Here is a 20,358-nt window from a genome sequence, read left to right on the forward strand (position 1 = left end):
GTTTTGATGTTTGTCTCTTTGTTTGTGTTTGTCCCTCGCTCCTCTTCCTCCTCCGCTCTAAACCAATCAGCAGCAGGAGGTGAAAAAAGAAGAAAAAGTCAGACAACAACAACACAACCAGCCCCCCTCCCTCTGTCTCTCTCTCTCTCTCCCTCTGTCTCTCTCTCTCTCTCCCTCTGTCTCTCTCTCCCTCCCTCTCTCTCTCTTAATGACGTCGAGTTAAAGCCTCGGGGGTTTTCTTTACTCAGAGAGTGACGTCTGATTATTTATTTTCTTTTTTTAATCTTTAACCTTTATTTTTCCTGCTTCCTACGATCATAAATTCTGACGCTGCTTCACATTCTGGTTTCAGATTTGTTCTCTCAGGAGATTCCCACAAACTTCCCGCTGCTCGTCTCCCATCGTCTCGTTTCTCCAAACTTTCTCCCGTAGTTTGATCAGGTTTCCAAATCCAGCCGTTGACTCTAATGGTTAAAAATGGAAACAAGAAACAGCTTCACTAACGAGCCAAAGAATATCAGAATTAATTTCGGCCAAAGTCTCAGAGCTTTGTTTCTCTGTGTGGAGAGTTAAAGATGTGACTCAGCAACACAAGACAAATAAACAAGTGTCAGTAATGACGCACAGTCGGGCTACAGCAGGTAGTGTAATTTATGCTAATGACACAGTGCAAACAGCGTGAGCGCACACCACCAGTGGTCAGATCATTATTCCAAGGGGGCTAGCCTGAGTGCTAATTGCATTCACACCAGATAAACAGATTAAAGTCGCTTCTTTTGTTGCTCTGTATTTGCAGGAGTTTGTTACCCAGTGAAACCAGATAAACACAGTGTGCAGCTGGGTTTATTGTTTAATGTTGGGTTTTATTTTGGTGCATTTGCAAAGAGTTAGCATCTGCTGACAGTCTGATTTTGGTTGGAAACCACTGGTCTATAGTTTGCAGTAATTTTTTTGCATCATCACTGACTTGTAGTTTTAACATCCATCAAATGCCAGTCACTGCCTGGTGGGATGTTAGAAACTGTTGTGCGCAAACTTTGGATGCTGTTTATTTTGTGTCTTTGTTCTGGGAGCACCACAGAGCACGAGTCAAATAAAATGGGAGTGTGCAGTAACATGGGCAGGATTATTCATGGAGATGATTGTTAGTTTTAGTCACATTTCAGTCACTGAAAAAACTCAATAGTTATTAGTCAATTTTTTGTTGTGTATTTATGATTTTTATTTTGTCTGAACACGCTGAGCCGACAGCTGCTGCCATCTTTGATGTGTGCAGCTACGGTGGCGGCAGCTGCTGCGTCTCAACACAGTGATGGTGATACTGTTTGATATTTTTGTGATTATACACATTAAAAGTCTCTGTGGCTGCAGAGTGATGAGCTTTGCTGTGTATTCCTCATATCAGCCGCTGCTGTTATGTGTTTAGTTTGTTGTAATGTGCGGTTGTTGTTCTTGATTTGGTGTTTATTCCCCTCAGACTGATCCCTGCGAGGTTCAGGAAGACGCTGAACACAGGATTAAGAAATGCTAAGATAGCAAACTGCGGATGATTCCCTCCCAAACGCTGACACTTTATCCCCAGTTTGTGTCTCGTCAGGGACTCCCCGTGGTAATTAACAAACACCCCTCGACCCCAAGCCACTGGGGGGTCCAAACCCCCACGATCCTTCATAGCAGGCAGGTGGGTGGGGGTATTACTGAGATTAGCTAAAACATAAAACCTGGTCCCTGCTGAGTCAGCACTGAGTGGAGGAAGTCTGGGTGGAGGAGGTCTGAGTGGAGGAGGCCTGTTTCTGAATCTTTATCATCTTTCATCAGTCAAACATAACGACTGTCAAATGTTGTTACCTTCATCAGTCACATGACTCTCATTTTGTAGATTAAAGCGCTCCATCCTGTTTGGAAAAGGTCTGAATTATGTTGATTCTTCTGTTTGATTTTTATAGATTTTTTCTGTAATAAATTCAGTGTCATTTGTTGCACTTTGTTGCATATTTTTAAATGTTTTCGTACCCGTCCTGTCCTGACACTCTGCCACACATTCACAGAGTGAAAAAGGTAAAGTGAGATATCTGTTGTTTATTTGTCACCAAACATTTCGTCAGATACGCTGGTGACTGGTGTGCGCTGGTGTGTGCACGTTCCTTGTGTTGTTGTACTGCAGTGGTTCTTCTGAGAGTGTGTGAAAGTACAGAAAGAAACGTGCCAGATTGTGTTTGTGTTATTAGCTAAACAGATTTAAAGCTGCATGTTTCTTAGACAGAGTCGTCTCTCTGCTGTCCACAGACACAGAGAGGTAGAGACGTGTGTGTGTGTGTGTGTGTGTGTGTCTGAAGGTGAAAGAATCTCCTCCAATCTGAGATGTGATGAGCTATAAACTTAGGTGAAGGTTTTATTCTCCAAACTGCAGCAACTGCACCGTCACCTTGGCTGCAGGTGTGTGTGTGTGTGTGTGTGTGTGTGTGCGCGCGTTATGACCACAGTTTGTTGTTGAAGCTGACAGGTGTTGAAGCACCGGTGACCTTCTGTCCACATATAAACCAGAGGTCAAAAAAACTCAATTACAGGACAAACACACACCAAGGCTCCGCTTCGCCATAAAACTCCTGCATTTACTTCAGCTTTAGTTGGTGTTTGTTGGAATAATCAAAGGTGGGGTGAAGGGTAGGTGGAGGAGGATGTGTTTAGATCACCACTCCCCCCACACCCCCCACCCCTCCCCATCCTAAAGCTGATTAGGCGCAGCGGTTTTCGTCACCCGTCGTGTTTTCTGGATCCTCTGAGTGGAAAATTTGCCAAACTAAGAGCGTCTGGTAATGAGATCAAGAGGCTTTTTTTTTATTCCGCTGAGTTTGGTGTTTCAGTTTAGTGTCACCCCAGGGTTTAGTAAACACACAAACACACACACACACACACACACACACACACACACACACACACACATATATAGACACACACACACAAACACCTACTGCTGCAGAGAGGCTGAATGGTAATGAGGGGTGCTGAGTGTGTGTGATGTTACTGTGCAGACAGAACCTGATGATGATGATGATTTACTATTACAGTTAATGTAAAGTTCAGCACAGAGGCACCGTCAGGAGAGGTAAACCAGGCAAATGTTTGGGGCCCCCTCAAGGAGAAAAGGGGCCCCTGATGACCCCTCATATTGGCTCATTTTGCATTGACAACTATAAACTCCCTTAAACCCCCATGAAGTAAATAAATATCTACCGACAGTCTGCACGTGAGGCGCTTAGGGGACATCTGTAAGTCAGCTGTGTAGGTTGGAGGTTTGTAAACTTCCAAAGTAATAAACTAGAAGGTATTTGGGCTACAATGTCTGAGGCTACATCCACACTCATACGTTTCAGTTTTAAAACTTGTATCTTTTGCTATGTTCACTCCTGTTGTCCACGCTACTCCACAGTTTGTGCCCCTGAAACTGAGATTTCTGGAAACCCTGCAGGATCTGGTTTTATTTTGAAAACTCTGGGGTTTTGTTTTAGTCTAGACTTGAGACTTGAGACCTTTGAAAACAATGACACAGACACCCAAGTTGACTTCCTGATTAGGTCTTACCAGTCACAGAGTGTCCCTCCTCGATGCGTCACACTGCTGACACTTGACCCTTTTCCAGAAGTAAACAAACGGCATCAATCTCGACCACGGGACATGGAGGATCCATAGTTTTTGGGAACTTTAGCCATGTTAGGGACTAAAACCTAAAACCTCTGCTGTTTCCATTTAGACCCCCGGCTTTAATGAAGTGCAGTACTAGATCGCTGAAGTACCCAATCAGATTAGGGGAGGGTGTGAAAAAACCATGAATTGCAGGTCAGTAACAGGATGTGAACTGGTCCCCCACATCAAAGCCAGATGTGCTACGTGTCCATCCACCACACCGACCTCCACATCCTGAGGCCTGATCTGATGCCTGATGCAAACACCGAGCGAAACGTTGTTGATGATTGGTTTGTTGGTCTGTGGAACCTGCTACCCAGGTATTTCCTCTTCCACCTCCTTCCAGATCAGATAACAAACACATTCATGAAGAATTAGGACTCGAGTAGAAAACAATACAGAATAATAGCCATTATTCTCAGGGATACTGGCCTCCAATCACAGCGGTTTCACCCTGGACCCTGCTGTCCAATCACCTTTACACATCATGCGGGTCAAAGAGAGACCCCTGCTGTGATTGGTCAGGGTTCAGTTAAAACTCCACTGCACAAAATGTGTAATTTGTGTTAATTATTTGTCATTTCAGGGCATCAATTCATCGTTTCTGAGAAAAAATTATCCCAAAATTTCCTGCCTGAGATAAACTGGGATCCATGTTTGTCATCCCTCAGAATAAAAGTTACACACACTGCTTTAATGACATCGCCACATGGGATTTATGGGTAGTGCAGTCTCTGGAATTTCAAAAAGCTTCAGTATCTCTCGCAGTCATCTGAAGCCACAACATGTGATATTTTCCAATGTGGTTTTAAATCGAAATGGAACTTTCTCCGATGATGAGTTTAGTCCTTCAGAGTGTCGACCTGCAGTTGGCGCTCAGGGAAGACTTTCCCCTCCGGTCCACCTCTCGAGGAGCACAGATCTGACCTTAATCTCAATTTTGGGCCTCCTGCTAGGCTGCGAATTAAATCAGCCCTATCCCCCAGTGTGTGTGTGTGTGTGTGTGTGTGTGAAGAGGGCAACACCATATGGCCAGACTGATCATTAGGGAGGCTGCCGGAGGCAAAAACCGCTGGAGCTACTCCCCTTACACACATTTACACACACTCACAGTCACACACACACACACACGGCTGCTCGGCGAGTGTCATGATGGGTCGTGCTCAGAGGCTGTGATGGACTGGTGCACTTAAGCTTCTCCTTACACACAAACACACACACACACACACACACACACACACACACACACACACACACTCTCCAGTGTCATAATGAAGGTCCTCCATGTCTCCACAGATGGTGTTTGTCTCCTAAAGTCTCCTTGGTGCCGGTAAACAGAGAGCAGGCCGGACTCAGACAGACCTGCCTATGGGCTCTGAGCATAACGCTGTGTGTGTGTGTGTGAGACCAAGAACGAAAAGGAAAGGAAGAACTGAGGAGATGAGGGAGGATGGGAGGAGACGAGGTCAGAGGAAAGAGGAGTTTAGAGGACAAGAGACAAGTGAGAAGAGAGGACAGGAAGGAAGGATTGGGATGTGGGGTGTGGAGGAAAGGAAAAGAGAAATGGAGGAGAGAGAGTGAAGAGGGAAGGGAGTGAAAATGAAAAAGCAAAAGGAAAAATGAGACTGATTCATGAAGAAGAGGAGAGATGAAGAGAAAAGGGAGGTGAGGAAAAGGCTCAAAGAGGCCTAGAAAGAGGAGTTTAGGAGACAAGAGGGAAAATAGAAGCAGGATGAGAATGAAAGAAGGAGGGAGGAGGAGGTGGAAGAAGAAAAAGGAGAAGGGCAGGGGAGATAAAAGGAAGATCAAGGTGAGGAGGAGAGTGAAGAGAGAACGGGATGAAAATGGAGAGGAGAAGAAAGATGTGGCAAGAAAAATAAGAGGAGGTCAGGTAAGGCTATATGTCGAGGGAGCTGTGGTTTAGGAGACAAGAGGTAGAGAAAGAGGAGAAAAAAGATAGGGAAGCAGGGTTTGAAGAGGAAATGAAAAAGGAAGACAGGAGAGAAGGGCTAAGGAGTGGAGGAAAGGAGAGATGGTGACATGAGGAAAGGTAACAAAGGGAGAAGAACTGGGATGAAAGGGGTGAGAGAAGAGAGGAGAGGAAACAAGAGGAGAGGGAAGGAGAAGAAACAAGGAGAGAGGAGAGGGGGACAGGGGAGGAGAGAAGAGGAAAGGAAAGAAGGAGAGGAAACAAATGGTGTGAAAGGGGTTAGAGAAGGGAGAGGCGGCGAGGAGAGGAAACGAGGAGGAAGTCAAAGATGAAGAGAAGGGAGCAGAGAACGGAGGAGAGGAGAGATATGAATCTGTGTATTTTTCAACTGTCTGTGTGTGTGACAGATAAAGAGGAGGAGGAGGAGGAGGTGTGGGGTGTGGAGGAGAGGGAGGCAGCTAATGAGCCCCAGTGTGAGAGAGACGCTGCTGATCTGCTGCTGCTGTCCACACGGGGTCATCCCTGTGTGTCTGTGTGTGTGTGTGTGTGTGTGTCATTCAAGAAGTTTTTCACAATAAGAGCGGCTCTGTCAGACAGCTCGACATTTCCTCATCCAGGTGTCAACATCCAGCTCACCTGGACCCAAATATCAACACAAACTGACCCCTCCTCCTCCTCTTCCTCCATCCAGGCGCCAACGCCAAGCTGCGTTACCAGATCACCTCGGGGAACACCATGGGCACCTTCGACGTGGAGCCCGAGGTGGGCACCGTCTTCGTGGCTCAGCCGCTGGACTACGAGATGGAGCAGCGCTACGAGCTGCGGCTGGTCGCCTCCGACGGGAAGTGGGAGAACGAGACACTGGTGGTGGTTCAGGTGGTCAACCACAACGACGAGGCGCCCGTCTTCAGCCAGACCGAGTACCACGCCGCCGTGACCGAGGAGCTCACCCAGCTGCCAGTTTTCATCCTGGAGGTCAGTGAGCTGGATGTATGAATGTGATGTCATATTAAAGACTAATTTTAGCCGGTCTGATAATTACTCAGCCTCCGCGTTGGCGACAGTCAGGACAGGAAGCGTCATGTCCTCAGGTTGTTCGTGCGTCCAATCTCAGTAATGAGGGAATTTCTTCTCATTTGGCTCAAACATTCATTTTGTAATGATAAAATGAAGAGATGACATTTTATATCCAAAGGGTCAAAGGTCAACTTCACTGTGACATCATAATGTTCTGCAAAAACACCTCTGGCCATTATACAACCCTGTAACTCAGGAAGGAGAAACCGTGCCATTATTTCCTGACACTTGGCTCGTTGGTGGAGGAAATAACTGCGTTACTGAGGTATCACGCTCACGAGAATCAGACGGGAAAAAAATCCATGTTTAATTAAAGCCCAGTAAATAATTATTAATTAATCTTTATTATTATTAAATTAGCACAAATCAGTTCTGTTATTTTACACTGCATCTAAATGCTAAACATATTTAACATGAATAATTCATTTACATTTTATTATCATTTTATGTAATTAAATTCTGAAAACAGTGACTGGCTTCTAATGGAGAACCAGGTCACCCAAACAGAGCCTGTTGTAAAGTGGGAACCTACCCAGGCTGTACTCTTCCTTTCACCTGAGGCATGCTGGGAGTTGGGGGACTCTCTGTGACCCTTCACAGCTCAGGCGTATACAGAGATGGATGAATGGATGGGTTGATGGCTCCAGTGTGTTTGGCTGTTTTTCTGAAGTCTTTAACTCTGAGCACTGATCAGATGTCCGTCCACTCCAGATGAAACTGTTTAAAACACAAATCTGAGAAAGTAGCACCTCCTGAACGCAGCCTCATCGTAGAAAGAGCTTGTTGTGAAAATGTCAAAGCTCGTATGAACAATATGTGGAGCTGTATCAGGTTTAATGCAGACAAATCTAACAGTATTTGTCACGCTTCAGACACAAAGGAGCATGAGCCTGGAGCGACACCTCAGCAGAGATCCAGTGTCTACATGCTAACACATCACACATGTGTGGCGTTATTTAACACAACATCAGCTGATGGAGGCGCCGAGGTTTAACGAACCCCAAAACCTCCTGACAGGAAGGGCCCTGAAGGATGTGAAAAGTTGCCTCAGAAAAGTCAGTCGACCTCCTTCATCCGCCTTTAGTCACACCTATCCCCGGTAATTCACAGTAATATGCATGTGCCGCCGAGCCAAATCAGATTAAAAAGGTGGGAGCGCGTCGGAGAGGGCAGGGAAGTAATCCCCGTCAGAGAGGCATGTGTCACCGAGTCCTCAACCCGGGCCTGCTTTCCGCCGCCTGTTGGAATTGATTTGATGTGCGCTCGGCTCCTCTCTAACGCTCTCAATGGTTTTTGTGGCGCGGGGCGGCCGGCCCCTCCCTGAACGCTCGCCGCTCTCAGCCCCGTGTATTAATACAATTCAGCAGATAGCGAACGGAGGGAGAAAATCCAATTTGAAATGAATATTTTTTGACTTCACCTGCGCAGCAGCCTCCTCTGTGGTGCCGTGACTGCTCATCTTCAATATTGTCTACCTGCATCACGTTGTCAGGAAATGCAAAGCGCCAACAGGGGGGGAAGCAGGCAGCAGGGGGGGGTGGAAACTTCAAAGGCTTCTGTAAACAAACCCTCTGGTGAGAGAAGAGGAGAAGAAAGGGTAAAAGTGTACTTTTTCTTGCATTTGTTGGCATCTATTAACTTTTAATTGCACTGTGCGTCGTGATGACAGATGTGAGAGCTGGTGTCGCGGCCGCTGCTCTTGTCCCCTTGTTCACAGAGATACCAGCGAGGCAGGTTAATTAAGCAAACAGGACCACGCAGCAGAGAAATGTTTATTCCTGTGCTGCAGAGTCCCCGTGTGCAGGGGCAGCTGCTGCAATCAGCTCCCTGCCTCATGTCCTGTTTGCTTGGCCTGACATTTGTACATAATGAAAAAGCAATTCAACTGTTTTGATAACACCTTTAAAAAAAGAACAAAAAGCAATAGCTCCTTTAAAGAAGCAGAATGCTATTGAATTGGAGTGAACAGTCAGTGCAGCTGCTTCGACCAGCTCACTTCTAATTATATGACCATAGTTCTGTCCCTATTCAGGGGACACATCCATCAGAGGACACAGTCTAACCAAGGTGTGGCCCTGAATAGCTGAACCAAAATGTTGCTGTGCACCACCAGCTGAGGTTTTAAAGCCCTTGGTTGTAACAGTTGTGCCGTTAGCTTAACTGAGCTGAAACCCAATACTTGCATTTAAAAGTGAAATTCTTAGGCTCTCTGTTGGCCATGACGGATCCACCTGTCAGATCCTTCGTTGCCCAAGGACGAGGGACGCGTTTCTTGTCCGCTTTTGAAAGAGCCGTTGAAATGGGACAGTCGTGCTGCTGTGACACAGTCGGTCTTTAAATGCAACCTCTGAAGGATGTGACCCCTGACTTGGGACACAGCTCTTGTTTCGCTGCAGTCCTCATTTAATAAACCCACACCCACCCATTATTGTTTTTGACCTATTGGTTGTTTATAGAATTTGAAAGTATTTAAATATCACTGAAATTTACATAATAATAATAATGATAATAATAATAATAACAATAATATTAATTTACAGAGCACTTTTCTAAACCCAGGTTACAGGTGCTTTACAAAAGCAGCAGAATAAGACATAGAGTTCATAAAAGGTAAGACTTAGAACAAGCAAATCTGAAATACTAATTAAAGTGTCTTAGTGTTATAGTGCAAATAAACCAAAGGCAGAGTCACTACCATGATCAGTAAAAATCAATAAAACCATAAAAATAAAGAGTTGGGTAATCTAGTTAAGTAATAAAAACAGAATCAAGTCTATCGGGTTTGCCTCAGGTAGTAAATAAAATTAAGTACAATTAAGTAAAACTGGGAAAAGCTCCACAATAAAAGTGCGTTTTAAGAAGAGATTGAAAAGAGGTCACTGCTGAGATGATTTCCTCGGGCAGCTCGTTCCAGAGTTTCAGGGCTCTGACTGCGAAAGCTCTGTCACCTCCAGTGACTCACCTCTACTTTAAATGGAGAATATTCAAGGAGCATTGAATTAGAAATATAGAGTAAGACATCAAAAGCATACATTAAAAGAATAGAATAGAAACTATTCTGAAAAGATAAAAACTGAGAGATGGATAGAACAGAGTTAAGAGAGAAGTTGAGGAAGTGCAAAGAGGATAGTGATAAGTGTTTAAAGCCCAAATTATAACAGCTGTGTCGTCATGGTTACAAGGATCTGTGTCATGTTAATTCTGTCCTCCAGAATCCAGCTTTTAATATATTTTAAAGACAACAGAGAATATGAGTGTTTTAAACCTGATTTTAAAGGCCCCAATCCTGCAAGGTTGGACGGTGGGTCCAGGTGGGCGGGGCTTGGGGCATGGCTGAGGGCGGTGACTGTTGTTGTGACATCACAAAGTTCCAGCAGTCCTGACGGCTGGTTTTAAGGCTCAGTTTCTGAATACAGGCTGTGTGCATTTCTCTGTGGACTGAGGCTTTGATACTTTCACAGTATTAATATAGAACCTAGACCTGCTTTATAATCACAAACACATGGACATCTACCTTTAGACTGGATGGGAACTATGAAGATAAACAGTAATAATGAGCATTAATGTTTGAAGTTTGATTTAAATGAATATATTTGTAAGACATGCTGCCGACCACATGTAGAGGTGGATATTAAAGCCTTTAGATACCAACAAAATAAACAGCTCTGAGCTGCAGCTCCAACCCCGAGCAACCCAGTGTTCTTCCAACGGTTCTATTAGAAGATGTACCTAGACCTGGACCAGGACCTGGATCAGAGTTGCTGAATCACATTGCAGAGTTTTTAACTTTGTTCTTAACCTTGTCAAATATCTCATAATTCTGATGTATCATATTATTCTGATATCCTCTGGAAGTTTGCTCCAGCACCATTTTTTAGGTTGGACTGGGAATATTTTGCAGACCCCTACCAGATGACTTGAGAGGTGCATAGAGTTTGTGTGGTTGAATAAATCAAAGCTTTTTATCTTATTTTAAGTTTTTTCCTGTGTACCTTCTGCAGGTGTCGGCCACAGATCCAGATCAAGAAGCTGACCAAACCGCCGTGCGCTACTCTCTCCATGGCCAGGGCGCTGGTGGAGAATTCACCATTGATGAACGAACCGGAAGAATCTACGCCCAACGGCGTCTGGACCGCGAGGAGCGTCCGGCCTGGAGATTCCTCGTCCTCGCCACAGACGAGGGAGGGGCCGGACTCACAGGATTTGCTGATGTGCTGTTGGAGGTCCGAGATGTCAACGATAACGCGCCCTTCTTCCCCTGTCCGGCACTGGAAGTAGACGGATGTTTTGTCGGCCAAGTGCCTGAAAATTCACCTGCTGACACCTCCGTCATGGAGATGCGCGCCATGGACCTGGACGACCCCAATGAGGGCAAGAACGCCATGCTGACCTACAGCATCATCAAGAACATCCGCAATGAGATCAACCTCAACCTGTTCTCCATCAACGCCACCACGGGGACCATCTACACGGTTCTACGTTCCCTGGACCGGGAGGCGGAAGACCGATATCTGGTGGTGGTGGAGGCCAGGGATGGAGGGGGACTGGCGGGGACAGGGACAGCCACCATCATGGTCTCCGATGTCAATGATCACCCACCTGTATTCACTCAGAGGGTCTACACTACTCAGGTGAGTCAGCCAGTCTGAAACAAACCTCTCACCTGTCAACATCATCCCCATTAATAATAACATGTACCTTTTTTGTGTCTATCAGGTGACAGAGGACCTGGAGGTGAACAGCGAGGTTCTCGTAGTTTCTGCCACGGACGGAGATCAGGGCGAGAATGCTGTGGTAACCTTCAGCATCGTTGGAGGTGACGAGGACAGGAAGTTCTTCGTGGAGACGGACAAAGTTAACAGACGCGGTGTCATAAAACTCAAGAAGAAGGTCGACTTTGAAAAGCCACATGAGAGGACTTTCAATCTGACCCTGAAGGCCGAGGACGCCGATTTCTTCAGTCTGGCCTACTGTCTCGTTCAGGTGGAAGACTCCAACGACCACTCCCCTGTCTTCTTCCCACAGTTCTACGAGTCGCCCGCCTTGTCCGAAGACGTACCTGTGGGGACTATTGTTGCTCAGGTTACAGCCTCTGATCTAGACTCAGGCCAAAATGGACGTTTTTCTTACAGTATCTCCAAAGAGTCTGACCCCTACAGTCAGTTCCTGGTGGACCAGTCCGGTTGGGTGGTAGTGGCTGATTCTCTGGACAGGGAGAAAATCTCGCAGCACAGGATCATGGTCCACGCCACAGATGCTGGGAGTCCGCCCTTGACTGGAACCGCCATCGTTATGGTGACTGTGCTTGATGTTAACGACAACGGGCCGGAGTTCGAGGTCACCTACAATCCTGTAGTTTGGGAGAACACGCCGGCACCTCAGGCGGTACGAATGAACGAAACCTCCCTCCTCCTCCACACCACGGACCGCGACACCTCCACTAACGGCGGGCCGTTCTCCATACGGCTCCTCATGCTCACCTCGGACGCCACCAACTTCAATCTGACCGACTTTCGGAACGGCAGCGCTGCCATCACGGCCCTCCGGACCTTCGATCGCGAGCGGCAAAAAGAGTACCTCCTCCCGATTCTCATGATTGACAGCGGCTCCCCTCCAATGAGCTCCACCAGCACGCTGACGGTCATCATCGGCGACAGGAACGACCACCCCCACTCGCCAGGACACACCAACTTCATCGTCTACAGTTATGAAGGTTTGTTGTTTGGTTTTGTTTTTATTATCTGATTCATAGGAAGGGGAGGGGTTATGCATGGGGCACCTCCTCCATGTTGCACATTGTGTAAAGATTTATTAGTCACACTGCTGCTTCCAGGGTGAAGAATCAACTTTCATGGCTTAGAATTTCTTTGTGAGCACAAACACTTTTTACAAATATAACAAACAAGGCCAAGGAAAAATCTATTCTCTATATTTTCCATTTTCAACATTTGTTTGTCGTCAGTTTGTCGTCAAGAATGAGGTTTTTTCTCTCTACAGTGAAAATTTGTCGATTTTGGACACAACCACATTTTATTATTTTCACTTTTGGTCGATTGTGTTCATTTTGTCGTCAGCTTCAGCATGAGATCCCTCACTAATCAGAACAAACAGCACACCTGCGTCCCACAGTCCCATAGGTTCCTACCTGCAAATCATTTACATGAGACAGGCCCCGGGGTCTTCTGTGATTTAGCAGTGGATCAAAGTGAAGAAGTTTCACACTGATAAAACTTGTTCTTGTGCTTGTGCTGTTCACCCGACCTTTATTTTGCCTTTTTGTTTTTTACTTATTAATCCTCATTTATCCAGAGGCTGAGTGAAGCAAGTGCACATTCTGTTTTTCCATTTCACACCTAAGAGCCTCAAAGTAGAACCGAAGACTTTCTTCTCCAGTGTTGAAGTTGAGGTTGGACCCTAACTGTTGTTCTCAAGAACATTTGTCATTCATCGAGTTCACCAGCTGGTCTGAGGGTTTCAAACTGGTCTCAGTCTGATCACAGACGGTCTCCTCTAACCTTCAGGTCCCCCGGTGTCCCTCCCACCACCTCCCGAGTGCTCTGTGCTCGTGTTGTTAAGACTGTACTTGTCACAGTCGAGTGCTCGCAGCCTCTCGCTCCAGCCCACATCACTTATTTAGCATTTCGTACCATCTGTCAGCCCAATGTAATTTGCTGGAAAAACTAAGGTTTTCTGTAATGTATTTTTAGTGGATTTCCTCTCCAGGGCCTTTCCACATGAAAGTACATTAACCCGTTAATATGAATCCATCACGTAGCTCAACAACATGCCATGAAGCAAACAATTAAGTCCCAGGTTTGACGGGAACATAAACAGGAGCCATTTTTAAAAGGCAGCTGATTTCACAGCTAAAGAGATTACAGCACCGTGTTCAGCTTTTTTTGGAGGAGTGGGGAAAGCACTGTGCGAGCGGTTCTAATGTGTGCATATCTTCCTGCTGTGCTGTCAAACCATGACCATGCGTGCCAATGAGGCGTCTCCCGCCACTTTATCTCCTTAAAGAAGCCTCCACATTTCCTTCCTTCCTTCACTCTTAATATTTGGGCTGTGCCTCAGGGATCATTTGCACTCAAAAGTCATTTCTTTCTAACCTTTTCTTTTTTTTTTTGGTCTTTTATTTCCCGCCTCCTGACAGGTATCCTCCCGACGACGGTGCTCGGACAAATTCAATCCCCCGACCTTGATGACTGGAGCGAGAAGGTGTATCGGTTCGAGGGAAAACCAACCAGGTACTTTGATCTCCGCCGGTGGAGACTGTGAGAGGCTGAAGGCTGACATGAAGAAAGAGAGTGATGGGTGTGAAAGTAGAGGTGGAGAAGTAACAGGCAGGCATGAAGGGGAAGAGACGTGGAGGAGTTTGAAGGAGAGCAAGGACACGAGGTAAAACAGCAGAGAGGCAAAGAAAAGAAGAGGTGGAAGAGAAGTAAAGTGAGATGGACAACCAAAGAAAAAAGAGCTAAACACTGGAACAAAGAGGTCGAGAGGAAGAGGAGGTGAAACATAGATACACTGTAGGTCTTGATAAAGAAAGAGATGAAATAGGAGAGAGAGAGTAAACACGGTTCAGCTGATTCTTTAAGTAGAAATTCTTTATTTTCTTGAATATAAAACTGGAACTTATTGTTTTTGTGCTCTGTTTAGTAACTTTTGACAGCGTCTGTCAGTGTTTCATTCATTCATTTCATACGTTTCATACATTATAGTATCTTATAAACATTCATAAAATGTTTATACAGAGCTTATAAATACTAAAAAGTGGGACTAAAAAAAGTGTCGCCATTATTGTTAATCTGATGATAATGATGTGATGATGCAACACTGACAAACACTAATGCAGACATGATTTTCACCGTGATGAATTGCACAAGTACATTTTCACATTTTATAGAAATTTATGGAAACTAATGGCTGAGTGCAAGAGCGGAAAAGATATGCTTTGCTTGAATGGAGGGGTCATGGGCGGTCAAAGGTTACAGATGACCCTGGCCCATGCAAAAGTCATGCAGAGGTCTACGGTCGACCCTTAAGTGGGATCAAGTATGACAGTTTACTTACTGACTTGTATCTCTGTCAATACAATTTATATGTATTTACATTTACATTGACACATTTCAGCTTGTCATCAGTTTTGACATAATTTACCTGAAATCTACCATATTTTTATTTGATCAGCCAATCAGAAGAGAGGCTCAGAGCTTCTCTAGTCCTTAAAACTACAAGTATATCTTCTTATAGATATCAACGCTTCAAATAAAACACTGGAGATGTGTAAAATATGGGACCTTTAAAGAAAACATATGTGGGAAACAGGAACAGTTTGAAAAGTGTGATTAGATATCCAATTAATTAGTTTTCAGTATTTCCAGGCTTCAACCAGCAGCAAGAGAGAGTCAGGAAGGGAAAGCTGTAGCTAATGAAGAGAGATATGTAGGAGAGGAGGAGGAGGAGGAGGACAGCTGCCAACATGCTGCTATGGGAGAGCCAGGTAGGGCAGGAGCAACAGGTGAGACTGACAGGAAACACAGAGACAGAGCTGTGGATATAGTCCTCACATGACTGTTTGTGTGCTGTTATTCCTGTTGGTTGACCTGGAACTACAGGAAGTCCTGGACTACATGTGATTTGTGATAAATTGTCTAAAACCTGCAAACACACTGTTCAGCATGTTGCACAGGACAAAATCCAAAAAAGCACATTAGTTAGCTTGTGTTGTTTCCAGCTGTTATTCAGTGTTGTGAGCAGCACAAACTGAAGTCAGTCCAACTTCAAATATATTCAACACCTGGACACATGAAACCAAACTGTCTGCATGAAGAGATGCAGTAAAACAAGTCTTTCAGTCTTCAGTTAGACTGAAGAGAAACCAATGAAAGACAAAGGGAGGGTTAAATCTCTGTGGAGTTTACTCAGGAGACCAAAGCGCTCAACCTGGACCGTCTTTACTCAAATGCTCACTCTCCTATTAGGCAGATTATCGTGAGTAGTTTTGGATAAAAGCATCCAGAGAATGGCAGATGTGAAGCTGTTTCAGGACGTGTTGGAGCTAACACAGGAAAGATTCCCTCCAAAGTGTCCCCTCTCATGTGACACACAGCAAGAGACGCATAAAGAAGAAGAGAGGAAATAAAAGAGCTGCACAGGAACTGACAGATTTAAAATAGAGAGGGAGAGACAGTACAAAGGTGCGGTGCGACAAAAGAGCAGGAAGGAAAATTGGGACAGAGAATCAGGCAGTTTGAAGGGGGAAACAAAGAGAGAGTGAAAGAGAATGAAAGGGCAGAGGACGGGGAGGAGAGAGAGATAGAGAAGGGGATCTGACTTGTCAGGAACAGTGCTATTAATACTTCATAACCAGCGGTATTGAAAATTCCCAGTGAAGCGCGGCGAGGGCGCACTCGTTTTGTTTGATGAGGCGAGGCTTCATGCGGACGCGTTGAAAGGAGAGCCTGATTACGCTCTGTGCCACCTCCTCTTCTAACAAGATACCTATGGGGGGGGCAAGAGACGACAAGAAACGGCCGAGAACAAAGAAACCGCCAGAGAGAGAATTAGCACAGATGCTCCTGAACCGCCGCCCCTCATCCCACCAGCCGGCAGATAGCAATTTGTTCCCAGTATGGATCAGGTTTAGGTTGCATGTTATTCACATATAGAAATGATAAAAAGAAATTAAAAAAACAGATGGAGAAGAAGAAGATAACAGCATCCTGCATCTCCTGCTGCAAACTGCAGACTCTAATTTGTTTCCTGTCAGTGAAGTGCTGCGTTGCAGGGTTTGAGATCTTTAAAGCGTGACATGAATCCAGGAGAAGGTGGAGACGGTTTCAGTTCGATCTCGGACGCGCTCTGGCCTCGACTCAGTCGCGGTTAATTAATCCGTCTGGCCTGAGCTCTGAAGGTCGACTCAGCACGAGGAGGTTAAACAGTTACATGAGCCCGATGGCACAGACTCAGGACCAGGTTTGGACCCGGGCCACAGCGCCTGGGATCGACTTTCTGGTGCAGCAGAGCAGAGCGGGCCAAAGTTTTCCACATCAAGAAGCCCCCCCCCCCCCCCCCCCCATGCCCCCCAACCCCCACTCACCACACACACACACACACACACACACACACACACACACACACACACGGACCCATGTTCAACCACAGACCTCCATCTGGTCAGAGTCTGATCTGAGAGTCCCATGTGAGAAAGGCTTTACCCAGATCTAAGACTGAATATGAGCATCAGGCCAGACTCGGTTTTCCCAGCAGGAGGAGCACCTGTCTGTCAGATATTAACATTTTCTACCCATAAACCCTTTGGCCTGGTTCCATTTAGGTTGCTCCACTTTCCCCTTAATATTATAAATGATATAAGCTAATAAACTTTAGTTACTACAGAGTCCACAGTGCTTCACTGACACAGAGTAGAGGTGTTCCTAAATCAAACCATATAAAATCCATACAAATACAGTATTTGCCACCTCTGAATTAAATCAGTATTATTTGCATATGTTGTATATTCCAATGACAATAATTTATGACCGAATTTTAAAGACTTGCTTGCTTGACTGTTTTGTAGAGGTAATATTTATGTGGCTTTTATATTCAGCCTTTTTTTAATCAAGTGCTTCACCTCGTTAACGTCCACGTGATGTTTTTCTATAGACACATGATGAGTGAAATAATCAGTCGACACCATGACGGAGTGTTTCCACCTTGAACCAATGACAGTCTCATAAAAACAGATTCAGACAGCCAGGGATTCATACGTCATAGAACCTGAAGAACCAATCCTGTCAACTTGTGGGGACAGGGCGCGGGGCTAAATACACCTGAAACCTTGTCAGTACAGGGAGCAGTTTTCAGACCAGTTTTCTATTTTAAGTTAAAAAAAAACATGTTAAACAAAATATGAATAGCAGCAGAGGAGTTTTACAGAGTTTAAAACACATCTTGAGATGAGAACAAACACAAGGAAGTTTTAAAAAGACGACATAAGTTACATGTGACCAGCTAATTGGGGACAAAGGTGGTGTTTTGGTCAGTGTTTAGGGTTAAATTAGAACCATGTAATTTAATGATGATGATAATGATAATAATAATATAAATAATTAAAAAATAAAACAACTAAGCTCTTCTTCTCTTCGTCTCTCAGGTTGTTTGGTCTGAACCAGAGCTCAGGTCAGCTCAGCGTCAGAGAGGGGACGCCTCCAGGCTCGTACCACCTGCAGGTGCGCGTGTCCGACCACACCTGGCCCGACGTCACCTCCACCGCTCAGGTGGACGTCACGGAGCTGCGGCAGGACGCCCTGCAGAACGCCGCCTCCATCCGCCTGTCCAGTGAGTCCCACACTGATGATGAAGATGAAGATGATGATGATGATGATATATTTTGCTGTTACTACAATGAAGCTGTAAAATGTCACAGACACTGACACAGGATACATGTGTGCCTCACTGGTTGCCATGGAAACTGTAATTGATGGGGCACAGTGGCATGTCCCAGAATGCCGTAGGGTCCCAGTTTCAGTTTCAGGCTCCATCAGACAACAAGCGAGACATGATGGGAAATAACTCCCTGCTCTTCTTCTCCTGTTTTATCTTTTGTTTTGTTTCTAGAATTTGAGTTTCCTTCTTTTATTTTCAGAACTTTTCTGTTCTTCCCTCTTAATATTTTTGACCTTTTCATTCACAGTGTTGTGTCTCTATCCTTTATCGTTTTCCCCTGAGGGTTTATAAAGTTTAAATCTTCCTCTTCTTCTTCCTCTTCCTCTCTCAGACCTGACAGTGGAGGAGTTTTTCAGCTGGGGCAGAGGTGAAGAGAGTCGCTTCTCCGTTCTGGCACGAACGTTGGCTGAAGTCCTGCAGACTTTGCCGGAAAATGTCCAGATCTTCTCTGTAGGCAGCACCGGCCGACGGGGGGAGAGGGAGCTGAACGTTTGGTTCGCCGCTCACGGCTCACCGTACTACAAGGCAGAGAAACTGCACGGCTACGTGGCGGCAAACAAAGCCAAGGTGAGGAGACGCTTGTTTTTCTGTAATGAAGTCGGGGTTTAAAGAGCAATCTGCAGATTTTCTTCCCGAACGTCTTTTCAGTTCAGTTCTTTGTTTATTCAACATTTCACCACTGAACCAAGTCCAGCCACAAACAGGCGGCTTCTGACCTTGTTTACCTGCTTAAAGTCATTTAAATTCATTTATATTGTTCTTTTAAACTCTGATGGAAATTATTCAAGCCTGAAGAACTTTATTCTAAATTCTAGTGAAGATCCCAAAATATTTAAAGACTACATAACCGAAGACATAATAATAAACCTGAGCTGAAATTAAAGTGGAAATCATAACTTAAACAGATCTACACCTTACTGAAAACCAGCAGCACATTCTATGTTTTATATTTTCTGTCTTTTATTTAACACTGAATTTATTCTCCGGCTCTTTAAAAAGTGTTAAAGTTGAAAAACTGAATCACTCCCACTGAATTTTAATTTTAGAATTAAACTCAGTTATTTAAACCAAACTCTTTAAAAACATTAAACATTAAAAACAGTTTTAATGGCAGAAATCAGAAAATGACTAATACTCACTGACATTTGCAGGTAAGATGATCAGTTTTTCTGTTTCTCAGAAGCTTGAAATATAAATAAAAACACTGATAAAAAGAAGCAGATTAAAAATAAAACAAGGACATAACAAACCTCCAAAAACCAGTGAAGTGTGAAACTAGAGAGTTTGTGAACTGAAGTAGAAAATGAATGTTCTCTTTACAGCACAGAGATGTTACATTAATTACAAATCAATTAAACATCACATTCACACATTTGTATATAAACCATTTAACACTCTGTCTCACACACACATCAACACGTGTGCTAGAAGAGGTTCAGTACAGGGGTTATTCACACACACACACACACACACACACACACACACACACACCTGTACATGTATATAAATATTTCACATCCATTAACAGCCTGAGAACAGCTGCTGACCTGAGTTCAGAGATTTCAGAGGGAGGTCGGTGAACTGTGGAAACACACATGTTAAACACACACATGCACACAGAGCACTGAGCAAAGTCATTCTCACATATCTACACTCAGCTGTTACTGTGAAGACCTTCATCTGGGACACTTACATTTTGCAAACTAAACTATTGATCAATTTATCTGGAAAAATGCCCACAGTTGGGCCAGATTGGAAATAATAATAATCATCATCAGTGTTAAAATCAGTGATCTAAAGATCAAAAATCCAGTGATTACTGTAGCCAGAAGGCCAGAGGTCAGGTCCTGAAGGCATCACATGTGCTGTCAAAGTGATGCACTTTATTTCAAAAATAATTATAACCCATAAAAAACACTATCACAATAGTTCAGATTGTTAAGTATAAATAACGGTACAAAACCCACAGGACGATTAAAATAACTTGTACATCAAATGCTGCAGAAGAAAGTTGTCTTGAATTATCTCAGGTTAAAAGGAGAAGGATCTCGGCTGATTTAGAACAAGCAAGATAAAAAAAAACAAAACAAGACTATGTTGAAATTGGCTCTGGAGCCAAGAAACTGAAGCTCTGTCTGGGGAGTGTGAAGTCGCTGTGGATGAGAGTGTCATCTGAAAAACTAAACTCCAAAAAAAGAAATACACACTGTGGCAGA

The 20,358-nt window shown here is 44.6% G+C and overlaps 1 protein-coding gene across 1 annotated transcript in view; it reads left to right on the forward strand.

Moving 5' to 3' along the window:
- Positions 1-20,358, forward strand: part of LOC139612974 (neural-cadherin) — a 133,335-nt gene that overhangs the window by 96,167 nt on the left and 16,810 nt on the right. The window contains exons 17-22 of the mRNA XM_071469181.1: positions 6,306-6,589; positions 10,693-11,322; positions 11,408-12,404; positions 13,845-13,938; positions 17,850-18,034; positions 18,474-18,709. Coding sequence (XP_071325282.1) covers positions 6,306-6,589; positions 10,693-11,322; positions 11,408-12,404; positions 13,845-13,938; positions 17,850-18,034; positions 18,474-18,709 — 2,426 coding nt within the window. The remainder of the gene's footprint in view (positions 1-6,305; positions 6,590-10,692; positions 11,323-11,407; positions 12,405-13,844; positions 13,939-17,849; positions 18,035-18,473; positions 18,710-20,358) is intronic.

The sequence above is a fragment of the Trachinotus anak genome, unplaced genomic scaffold (genome assembly GCF_046630095.1).
Source record: "Trachinotus anak isolate AG129_WGS33_773 ecotype Australia unplaced genomic scaffold, CSIRO_AGI_Tana_v1 ptg000032l, whole genome shotgun sequence".
Classification (NCBI taxonomy): Eukaryota; Metazoa; Chordata; class Actinopteri; order Carangiformes; family Carangidae; genus Trachinotus; species Trachinotus anak.